Source organism: Epinephelus lanceolatus, chromosome 1, assembly GCF_041903045.1.
Source record: "Epinephelus lanceolatus isolate andai-2023 chromosome 1, ASM4190304v1, whole genome shotgun sequence".
Taxonomy (NCBI): domain Eukaryota; kingdom Metazoa; phylum Chordata; class Actinopteri; order Perciformes; family Serranidae; genus Epinephelus; species Epinephelus lanceolatus.
In genome coordinates this window covers 39,657,559-39,669,860 of record NC_135734.1, presented here as the reverse complement: position 1 = coordinate 39,669,860, position 12,302 = coordinate 39,657,559, and the positions used below count along the sequence as shown (strand labels likewise).

General features: G+C 40.9%; 1 protein-coding gene across 10 annotated transcripts in view; it reads right to left on the bottom strand.

Annotated features, from left to right (window-relative positions):
* rap1gapb (RAP1 GTPase activating protein b) overlaps window positions 1–12,302 on the bottom strand; it is a 199,524-nt gene that overhangs the window by 85,730 nt on the left and 101,492 nt on the right. For all 10 annotated transcript variants that reach the window (XM_078170421.1, XM_078170375.1, XM_078170396.1 and 7 more), the window contains one exon: window positions 7,147–7,182. Coding sequence is in view for 9 of the 10 variants with exons in the window: in XM_078170375.1 (XP_078026501.1) it covers window positions 7,147–7,182 (36 nt within the window). In the remaining variant the exon portion in view is untranslated. The remainder of the gene's footprint in view (window positions 1–7,146; window positions 7,183–12,302) is intronic.

The window sequence follows — 12,302 nt, the reverse complement described above, 5'->3', positions numbered from 1 at the left end:
CCCAGAGAAAACCCACACTGACAAGGGAGAACCCCAGGCTTCAAACCAGGGACCCTCTTGCTGTGAGGCAACACTGCTGACCACTACACCACCGTGCTGCCCTAAAAAAAACAACAACAAAAAACTGGCAACGTAGCGGCCCAAGAAGTATTCTTGCCATAGGCCACCACTGTAAAAGAGACACCTGCAAAACTGTTGACAGGACACCTTGAATTGCAAACAAAGTCAAGGTCAGTTATTATCTTTGTATTATGAATTATTCATCCATTGAGGTTTAATATTTATAAAACCTGCCTTCTGTGATATCATCTGTGATGTCATCACAACATAAAGTCAACAAGCTGAGCAGGAACTTCGGGCAAGGCCAGCAGGAGAAACACTACTGAGCATAGTTTGTGGGCTGCATATTGCAGAAGTAAATGAAGCTACAGCCTTTTCTTTGGCATATACAGCAGGCGAGCTATTCCACTGGAATAAATAGGCCCCATCTTTGTGTCCAGTTATTGATATACAACTATGATTTACAGCTATGGTTAAGTGTGATAATGGTAACGCTGATTTTTGCTTGCAAAAAACAGGTTTAAAACCATTAAAAGATACAGAAAAAAAATGGAACTTTTGACTCCTTAGAGGGAATTTTAGGAAAACCAAATGCTGAACAAGACTTTTTTCAACAAACAAAACATTACAAATAACTTTCATGAATTGAAAACATACTGAAAAAGTGACAGCTACAGCTTCACTCTGTGAATCTGGGGTTATGCCATGGTTACATTACCTTACCAACGTGGCCACTGTGATAGTGATATGTCAACAAAGAGCACCCACCTGTCACTCACAACAGCCACACCCTTAATTATATATACTTTTAACCCTTAATAACATTTGAATTATATAAAAATTCAGCCCGATACAGTTGTCATTAACGAGGAAACTGGCTACGGAGACCAAAACCTTTTTTGTTTTTGTACCAGGCTGTTTAATTCTCCTGTAATGTTGGGCGTTTTAATATGGGGGTCTTGCAGGATCGACTTTTTCTGTAGCCAGTCTCAAGTGGCCATTCAAGGAACTGCAGTTTTTGGCACTTCCATGATGGCTTCATTTTTCAGCCCCTGGGGTGCCGTTTGTCCCATGACATTCAAGCCATGCCATGAACCGCCTAAGTAGCCAGCTACAGTGGTTCCTCTCCTCTCTTTGCTCTCTCCTCACAACACTGACTCTCATATTAGGAAGGAGACCGACCATTAACAGCATGCTGGAGAGGCCCAGATGCCCAATTAGAGGCCTCTCTGCCCCACTCTTTCATTGCTCAACACTGAGGACCACTTCATTACCACCCAGCTCATTGTGTCAGTCAAAGGGCTGCTCAGACTCGTGGCCCTGATGCTGTTGAGTATAGATGTCTGCGAGGCAACAGACACCTCCAGCTGTGCACATACATAATATATCACATTACCTCAAAGAGGAGCCCCTTGAGAGATGTCCTGAACCAAACAAGTTAATTAAGAAACAGTTTTGATCCACAGTTAGATTACAATAGAAATGCTGATCACTTGCTGCTTTATTAGCTGCATCACTAGGCAGAGATTTTAATTGTAATATGCCATTCAAATGCTTCCCCCCATTAGTGCTGAATCGGGTTGTTAGGGACACAAATTTCCAGAATGATCATTTTTGTGGAAATGCCACAACAATTATTCTGGCCTCCTTATTGCAGCACAGCAGGAGCTTCAGACTGAAGGAGATGAGCACCACCATTATCGAGAGCAATCAAGTTAATGAGTGTTTAATTGGCAACACTGTACTGTGCAGTTTAACACTGTAAAATAAGTGTGTTCCCACCTCTCGTGAAAAGCACCTCCTTGTCCAAATGATTCAGGGCTACTCAAGGCACATCAGAAAATGTTTGTGTGCCAGGGTGAGATGATGGAGACGGTCATGCTCGGCAACACTCACAGACACCTACACCTGGCTGGCTGAGGATAATGTGATGGATTTGAGGCAGTGGCACATGACAGGGGATCCAAGAAAGAGAGATTTTAATGACAAACACTGTGGTTTGAAGCTGCTGTGGTAAATCTCACCGACATGGTACTGTTCCTAACACAACGGCTGGGTGACGGGATGAGTAAGAGAGAGATGAAGAGTCGCACACAAACTTAAAAAATTGAGACGTGTCCTGATTAAGTCGTATACGTCTTCCGAAAAAATATATTGGAACAAAACTTACTGGATTTGGAGTAGAAAATAACTCCTCAAGAAATCACTCCCAGAGCCCAAAAGCAGCAAATTATTAAGCATGTTGTTGATACTTGGGTTTTTTAATCTAAGCGCAGCCTGAGACTGATGGAATACACAATTGGCATAATGACTCAGTGATTATAATCAGAGAGCTGTGCTGTGGATAGTTAGCAACTGCACAGCCCAGCCCTGAGGCGCCATTAGCATGAGCTACAGACCTGTTTGTGACAGAGAAACCTGAATCCCCATAATGAAATCCAGTGGGTGTATTCTCCTCTGATGAGCCTGAATCATCCTTGCACCTCCAATTGCCCCTTTCCAGTATACCTTACCATTGTCCCTTTCAGACTCATTATGGCTGTTCTTTTAAGAGTCGAAAGCCCATTTGATGTTTACAGCAATGACGAGGCAACGCGGGGTTTGTTTTTTTTCAGCTGCTGGCGAGCTGGCTGATAGCCCTGTGAACAAAAGGACATAATGCCTTTTGAACAAAAGAATGCACTCGATTGCTTTATTGGACATGACAGACAGAAATAAAACAAACACTCAAAAAAATGTAATTAATATTTTGTCCCTTTCTCTTTGTTCTCTCTCCTTGAATTCCACTCAGGGGTGGACTGTACCCAGTGTCAGGCCTCTGCTAATTACCCATGATAATTACAGCCTGTAACCAGTATTTATGATAACACTGACCTGTGCTGCATTCAATCCATGCCATCAGATGCTGTGCATATTAGTACGTGCAAAACAGCAACCTCTGGGGCTGAAAAGTGAAGCTACCACAAAGTGCCAGAAATTGCAGTTCCTCGAATGGCCACATGAGGCTGGCTACAAGAGCGAGTCAAAACCCATAGACCCCCATGCTAAAACGCCACACTTAACCACAGAAATAAACTTGCTTACAGCCTGGTACAAAAACCGTTATCGGCGCTGTAGCTAATTTCCCCGTCCATGACAACTGTACAGGAGGTAAATTTTTATATAACTCCCCTGTTTAATGTGTTATTAAGGCTCAAGGTTTTGCATAATTAGGGATGTGGCCACTTCAAGTGACAGGTGGGTGCCATTCATTGACAAGTTGCTACCGCAGTGGCACATTTGGTTGGGTAACGTAACCATGGCGTGACTCCAGATTCATGAGTATAGCTATTTCAGTGCGTTATCAGGTCATGAAAGTTACATGTAATGCTCTGGTCACCTAAATAAGGCTTGTTCAGTATTTGGTTGTCACACGTTCAGTTTTATTTCACGCCTTTTTTTATTTTTTACCAGTGAAAATTATCATTAAATTAGTATTATCACAGTTTTTTTTTTTAATTAACTTTGTTTATTGTTTTTTTTTTTACACGCAAATTGACAATAGTGTTTAACTTGTGAATGACTGTCTGAGAGAATCTTACAATACTTGGAGCCTACACAGAAAAAAAAAAAAAAACAATATTCAGCTTGGTCATACTTCACTAAAATTAAATCTAACTAAAATTAGAAGTCAGGGAAAGAGTAGAGATATGGATAGAAAACAGATAAGATTAAGTGGGATATCATTCAAGGATAGCTGGAAAGGTAATTTTCTCCACATTGGCAAAGACTGGCCCCCACATCTTCAAATTTCCTGGAAGAGCCTTTCAGTGTATATTGGATTTTCTAAACATTGTCATAGTTAACCATAGCTGTAAATACACCATGCTAACCCAGCTAGCATCTATCTATCTATCTATCTATCTATCTATCTATCTATCTATCTATCTATCTATCTGACTCCAAAAATCCAATATGGTGATGGCCAAAATGCCAAATGCAAGGCTTTAAGACAGGATTCCACAAGCCAATGGGTGAGGTCACTGGAGCTTACATCCATTGTTTTTAAGTGCAGTCTAAGGTACGTCTATGTTACTACAATATGATAATATCAGTAAAATAGAGGGGCACTTGGAGAGTGCAGACCTTCTCCAAAATGGCCTCCCTCACAATGTTAATGAAAGTGAAAAATAATTAGTGTATCCACTATGTAATTCGGATCCACTCCAAAGTATAATGGGTTCGTTCTTGGCCTTTGCTGCACCCTTCTGCCAAGTTTCATGAAACTTGGGCCTGTAGTTTTTTCCAAAATTCTGCTGACAAACTGAACTGAACTGAAAAGATAACGTCCCTGGCAGAGGTAGGTATGAGAATACCATATGGACTTGAGTATGAAGTTACAAACTCACAGCACCACAAACAAATAGTGCATGGGTTCATGACTGCACCTGAATATGTAATATACAATACTGCAGATTGTTTTTCTTGTCAGAGTGATACAATCAGTCTTTGTGGTTGAGACATCAAATGCCCCACATGGCCAGCTGGTATGACACACATTTCTGTGCTCCCTGTCACCGTCCATCTGCTCTTGCCCCTGTATGTACAGACACACAATCCCTTCTCCTTGCTGTGAGACTACCTGCCAAGTAGGCAACATTATAAGCTGTGCTATCTCCATTTCGTTCATATGCAGATGTCCAGAGCCATCAGAGCAGATAGGCTTTCCAAGCAAGAAAATAATTTTATGCACAATTGAAAACCTTATTAAAAATCCAGGACTGAGATAAAGACGAGTGAAGGTCTGCTCATGGTGTTATTGCTCTAAAAATAGAGGTCTTATCAGCCTTCACCTTTTTGAAGTATATCTGAGCTCAGGTCATCATGTTGTCATCACTTTAAAAAGGCACCTTTTGAGAACATTAACTTGATGAAGCTTCTCTTCATCGGTATACTTCTTCCAGTAAGTAACCGACTAAGCATTAAATTGATGGACAAATCAAAGTCTGTCTCTACACTCAGAACGCTGAGTCAGCAGGCTGTGAAAGTATGGAAAATGTCTTTTTTTAACTGCTGCAGCACAGAACAGGAAGGCACGCTGACAGCGAACATGGGTGGAACAGAAAGATATTATGAATGCTGACATCGAGTCTGAACTCTTGACAGAATTGAGCTTGTCCATGATGTTCTACTTGTGTTTGATTCGGCTTTAAATGATTTCAGTTAGTTGTTTAAGCATGATTCAGGGTGTCTACAAGTTAAATTTAAGACCTTTAAGACCTTTTTAATACCACTTTAAATGAAATTTCAGACCAAACTTGCAATGGAAATACACACCAAAAGCAAAAATATACTCTTTCCAAGTAAACGCATTGATGTCAGTTGAAAATGAGCAGTAAAAATGACCCTGGCAACACTTTTTGTGCATACGGCTCTGCATTTGCAATTCCACCGCCCTGATCCCCATTTGACCGCATCTGAAACACCTTTGACAAACAGCGCAGTTTGCTTCATAAACATTTCCAGGCTCTGGCTTTAATCACCATGAGTGATTGTTGTTATTCTTTTAAGCTATTTGTCCTTCCACTTGCATTTTCCCATTTTCCCATAGCTTGCAAGGTCCTACAGTAGTTTAACGATGCAGAGTCATTGTGTGATCTGAGTGTGTGAGGGGGCAAAAAGAGGGGTGTTGTGCACATACAGGTGTTGTGTCACAGTATGGTACCCAGACACACAGTGTTTGCCTCCTGTTAAAACTGTGTTTCCTCTCCCGCCAACACCAAAAGTTCCATCGATGAGACTAAAAAACATTTAAGAGCCATCTTATCTTAGTATATAATGATGAAAACTCTGTGTGTGTCTCTTTCCACGTTTTTCTCCTCACTGACTTGGTCAGTCCATGTGAAATTTGGCACAGTGGTAGAGGGTCATGGGAGGATGCGAATGAAGCAATATTACATCAATTGGCCAAAGGGGGGCGCTATAGCAACCCATTGAAATTGCAAACTTTGAATGGGTATATCTCATGCCCCGTATGTCGTAGAGACATGAAACTTTGCACAGAGATGCCTCTCCTCATGAGGAACAAATTTGCCTCAAGAACCCATAACTTCCGGTTATACAGATTTTCCGCCATTTTGAATTTTTTGAAAAACACCTAAAATCGATCTCTTCCTAGGAAGTTTGACCGATCTGCATGAAACTGGGTGAACATAATCTAGGGACCAATATCTAAAGTTCCCTCTTGGCAAAAGTTGGAAAACTCACTAAAACTGAGCTTCTATAAGGCAATGAATATTGCGGAGGGCATGGCTCATCACATAAAGGTGTATAACATCTCAAGGGTTTCACCCATCACCACGCAACTTTGTAGGCATATGACCACACATAATCTGAGAGGACCCCTCCGTTATTGAACCGATCAAAAAAAATGGGGGCGCTAGAGAGCTAATTTCTTATCTAGGCCTAACCACCATATTGATTTTTACTAAACTTGGTTGATATGTAGAACAGGACGCCTCAAGATGACTGGAGAAATTTAACTCTAATTGGCAACTGGGTGGCGCTATAACAACAGAAAAATGCTTAAAAATGGCTAAAATGTGACCGATCACTGTGGCTCCCCCTGTGGACCAATGTTGTTGTTTTTTTTTTCTAATTGTTGGTATGACTAAGTCATGGTATGGTATGCTGTACATAATCACAGAAACTGTCAGTGTGTCATTCTGTCAGTCAGTCATTCTGTCTGTCCCACGTTTTTCTACTCACTGATGTGGTCAATCTATGTGAAACTGCACATAGGCATTGAGGATAGGTAGAAGGTGACAAAGCTACCATCAATCTAAATTTAAGACAATTTATATACTTTTTTAAGGCCTTTTATTAGTAATGTGTATTGAAGACATTTTAAGACTTTTTGAGGACCTGCAGCTGCCCTACAATTGCTTCTGGTCATTTGGAAAAGGAGGGAATAGTTTTGTTGCCACCTTAACAAATGTCAATAGCTGGAAACTCAACATTTAGGGATATAGTGTTGGGAGCAGTCAGGCATGAAACAAAATTCCTAAGGCATAATGCTGTTTTTTTGTAATAAGGACAAGGACTCACCACAAGGTCCTGGTCCTGGAGAAGCTCTTGTCAACTCTATAAGAAAACAAAGTGACAGTGGATTAATCTCAGCTCCTTTCCTCTGCATCAATGAACATTGGAAAAAAAAATCTGGAGGAGTTGAAACAAGGTAAGACGTGTGTACCAGATTGTGGATAGGTCTAACAAATAAAACAGAATGTAGTAATCATTTTTACTGGAGTAGACTAGGCATTATTTGAATGTAGTTAAATTCTTAATTGATGCTACACATTTTTTTTTAATGAATATAAAATCTTGCCATCTTTAATCAGCTGACTATTGGTGCTCACTTTTCTAGTTATCCAATCAAACTTTCATTTTAGGCAGAGTAGTCACACCCTCCTCCACCCCGTTCAACTCCAGTTATCATGTACAGAGTCCAGGACAAGCTCAACATGGGGCCCATTCCACTCCTCATCCAGATCATCAGCACTTCTCCATCTTTTCTACATCTTCATCTTATTTTCACCACCACCAGCATCTAGACCCCCTCGACTATGGATTCATACCTTCTCAATGGGGTCTAATCACCAAAGATTTTCCCAATTGCCCAATTGCAGATGGAGCCAATGCAGAGCAGTATTAAAAATGTCAGCACTCAACTGGCTCCTGAGGGAAAAATCCGGCTCTGTATATCCTATATGTCCCACTGTGTTAACCAACTATAGTTGAGTTTGTCTGCTGTGGCTGAACATGACACAGATGAATCATAACAGTAAAGGTGCGGGGTGTAAAACCAAAACATTGACTCAAAATATATCAAAACATTTCATAGATGTTGGAGTAACTGCAGAGTCTGGAGATATTCGTAGTGGTCTCCACGTTGTGAGATGAATGTGATCCACATCGCCTCCCTCCACCGCTGCCTTTTCTTCCCTCCACTTTTTTTATCTACACCTCTGCCTGCCAGCCGTTTGCTAAGTCCGTCCAGAGTGGGATTCTCTCAAATATGGGAAAGGCCAGCTGGCAGATGTGCTGTGCAGGCAGACAGAGAGACTGCTGGAGTCCAGAAATGTCTGAATGGGGTTTGTGGCCAAATATCACATACTACATCAGGTAGAATAAACTGTTCACCCTCCGAATAAAAACTACAAATGTTTCCTCTTACCTGTAGTGCTATGTATTTATCTAGATTGTTTTGGTGTGAGCTGCCAAGTGTTGGAGATATCAGCCATAGAGATGTCTGCGTTCTTTCCAATAAAATATGATGAGATGGCTCTCTGCTTGTGGTGCTCAAAGAGCCAAAAAATACATGTGAAAAACTCAACAGCAATGTCTCTTTCAAGAAACCATGACCCTGTTACTCAAGATAATCCACAGACCTTGTTGTGAGCAGTTTCATGTAGGAACTAGGGATGCAACGAATATTCGGTAACCGAATATATTCTGCCGAATATTGCAAAAAACACACATTTGGTATTCGGTGGAATAAGTGAAAAGCAAGGCCGAATAATAGCAGCGTGTTTTGATAATGCAATTAAACAGCGTGCAGTGACGGACGGAGTAAAATGTCAGCAGTGTGGCGATATTTTACTCCGTCCGTCACCGCACTCACATTTGTGACTAAAAATAGTTTTGTGCGAGCAAAATAAATCATTCAGCACGCTGTGTGAGTACAGATTTCAACCAGCAGCAGAAATGAAAGGGGAATCCCGCTGGTTGTGGGTTGAACGAGGGTCACAGACACAGACAGGAATGTATTCCTATCAAATACAGCGGCCATAGTGCTTCGCGCAAGATAAGGCTTACTGGCGACAGAGAAGTCCGGCTCCAATAATGTCTTCTTGGTGGCATGACTGCCCAAAAGTACCTGGACAGCAGAGCCGTGGAGGCACACAGGTATGTGACGTGTTGGAGGAGAAACGAGACGTCTACATTTCTCTCTTTGTGGCAGGTAACGGTCCACAAACCTCACCACACTTTAGGGACTGTTCTTTACTTATGAAGGGACTGTCAGGGGAGGAGGGTGGCTGGTTGATTTTTATTTCATTTTTTTATTTTATTTTGATCCCTCCTATGTTAATCACTTATTGATGCTGTTTTTGAAGTATGAATACGTCAATAAGTAATTTATTCCATTGAAATATCATTGATGTATTATAGAAAAGTGATTTATCTTTTTATAAATGACAAAAGGCACATCTGCCTCATTTTTGCTGTGGTATCGTGATACTACTCAGAACCATGATATTTTCACTGGTATTGTACCGTGGGACCCAATTTTGGTACCGTGACAACACTAATCTGGAGGGGGTTCATCTGCAAAAACTAATGAAAAACTAAACAACGGCATTCGGTATTCAGTGCTCGGTATTCGGCCAAGCATTTAATTTTATTCGGCTTCGGCCACAAATTTTCATTTCGGTGCATCCCTAGTAGGAACTATTTTCTTTCTACTGAACTACACCCGCCAACCGTATCACTGTGCCGAAGGAAGTGTGCATCTACTGCTAGCTCGCCTAGCACCACTGAGCTAACTAATGTTACAGTCACTTGTCCACAGTTTTGGGGACAGTCTCTGCTACAAAAGTAAAAGTTGCAGTGACATATTACTTTTTAGCAGCAACAAAGTAATTTAGCGCGTTACCAATTATTACATTTACAGTGTTACGTAACGCGTTACCACCAGAAATAAACTGTTTATTGTTTTCCTTTTTCATTCATCTACACTGATCCACACCGCTCCACTTCCACCACTGTGCCACCAGAAAAAAAACATCCCCCAAAGGCTGCTGTGCGTTGTCATGTCATTCATTATACGCTACTTTATAGAAGGATGCTGGTGATCGTGTGCGTTATGTCCAGTTTGTTTCCATTCATTCCATTCCATTTCGCATCCTAAGGCCGCTTGAAAGCAGTGAGGATAAGTGTCTGGCCTCCGGTTTGTTTTTTCCCCATCTTGATGATCGGCACATCTGGGTGATGTTAGTATATTTTGGATACGTTTCCATTCACATTCACTACAACTGCAGAGTAATGCTGGCACATAGTCCAGTTCTAATGTATAACTCTGTCTCTGGTGCTGCTGTAGCTGACCAGCACACCGGAAATTAGCAGGTGGGTCTTCCAACTCCAGTGTATTCATTTGCGCTCGTCATAGTGACTTAATCACAGGCCATTCCATTTGTTGTGCTAACCTAAATATGTGTTTATTGTGTTTCATATCATAGACCAACAAACAGTCATCCATATCTCATAATTATCAGACTTTGTTCCACTGCCTGACCCTCCCTGTGTCCAAGGCTATCTAATTGCTTGATATCATCACGCTATTAAAATAAGCAGAAGATTTCAATACAAAGTGGTAACCACTGTATGTGAATGCATGAATGGGTCAGACCTGCAGCACTGGATTTGAAATGAACTGTAATAAACTGGAGCCTCTGTGCTTTGATTGCCCATAGTGAAACAACATGACACATCCATTTAAAATCAACATTAGTTCTTTTGGTGATACGAACACAAAAGTGATGTAATAAGTAACTCATTACTCTACACAAAGAGTAATACTGTTATATAACTTATTAGTTTTAAATTAAGGTTACTAGTAATATGTAATATATTACATTTTGAGAGTAACTTGCCCATTATTGCTTGTCCATTAGTAGATTATTAGTTTTTCCACATGTATTTATTTGGTGCTTTGAGCACCACAAGCAGAGTGCCATCTACCTCCATTATACTGCAGAGAAGGCAGACATCTCAATGGCCGATATCTCCAACACTCGGCACCTCACACCAAAACAACCTAGTTTGATAAACAGCACTATAGGTAAGAGGAAAAATACCTATTTTTGATTTGGGGGTGAACTGTCCCTTTAAGGCAAAACATGTCAAGCTAACAAAGCATATAGGATATGTAGGACACTAATTACAAGGAAGTGTTGCTGTTCGATGAAAAGATGAGTTAATATGAGTAATGACAGATGGAGACAGAGAAAGTATGTGTGCTCATAGGTAAAATTGCCAGGAGGGCAAAAAAGGAAACATGAGATTAAAAAAAAAAAAAGCCAGAAAGAATGTTTCCTGCTGTTTCCCTCTATTGGTGCATCACATTGACAGAGTGTTCGGGGTTTTGTGTGACTGCTTCTCTCTTTCAGTAAACCCTGCATACAAATGATGCAGGGCAAAAACTCCCACCTGGATGAATCTGTGAAGCGGCACCAAAGGAGATGCTGAGTGTGGACAATCAATCTTCTGATAATCGCCGCTTATCCCCTGTCCCCGGGGCTAAGCCAATCAAATAATTACCATTGTCATCCGATGCCAACACACTCACAGGCACCTGCTGTGTTTGTCAGTAAGACCAACAAAAACGAAAACAACATAAAGGTAATTGAAGCCATTCGGCTGACAGTCTCCTTCAAATGGACGAGGAGAGGAAGTGAAGTTTGTTTCAAGTGTAGTGTGCAGTAGCAATGTGTCAGGGAGACTCAATTTCAGTTCTGTGTGTGAGGTTACCTCTGGGTCAGCTGAGTAAATCATCTGCCTCAAAGAAACATCCATAGTCTCCTCCTTTCCCAATTTCTCGAGACATAAATTCAGAGTGTAATGACAACTTATGTGTCTTTGACATGTCCAGTAGCATGTTAAGTGCTTGCCAGTAACCTACAGTTTGTCGCCAATATCTGTTGACATTGAAGGAAAGATGGCGTATTGATTTTTTTTCCTTACCGGGTCTCATGAAAAACCTTTTAAAATGATAAATAAGATTTCCATCAATGTCACAAACCAAGGAGACCAAACCAAGGAGAGTTTGGATTAAGGGATGCATTCAGAGGCAAAACATACTGCACATCTCATGTGATTTACTATCAGGGTCATAAAATATTCATAGAGAGAGACATCTTATTCAGTTTTAAAATGATTAATTTATGCTGAGGAGAATTTGGGATAGATAAAAACTGAGTGCACAATCTGGTACTGTATGTTTTATCTACATAAAGAGCAACTTTAACCTGGTTTTAGATGCCCTCTTCACATGTTCAAAAGACCACTTCAAACCCAGACACACCTCCACACAATCATCACCCCTGCAGACTCTTCACTGACTGTTTTAAATCTGCAGAGCAGCAGACTGGGACCAGCATCAAATAAAGTGACTGTGCATTAGGGCTGCAACTAACAATTATTTT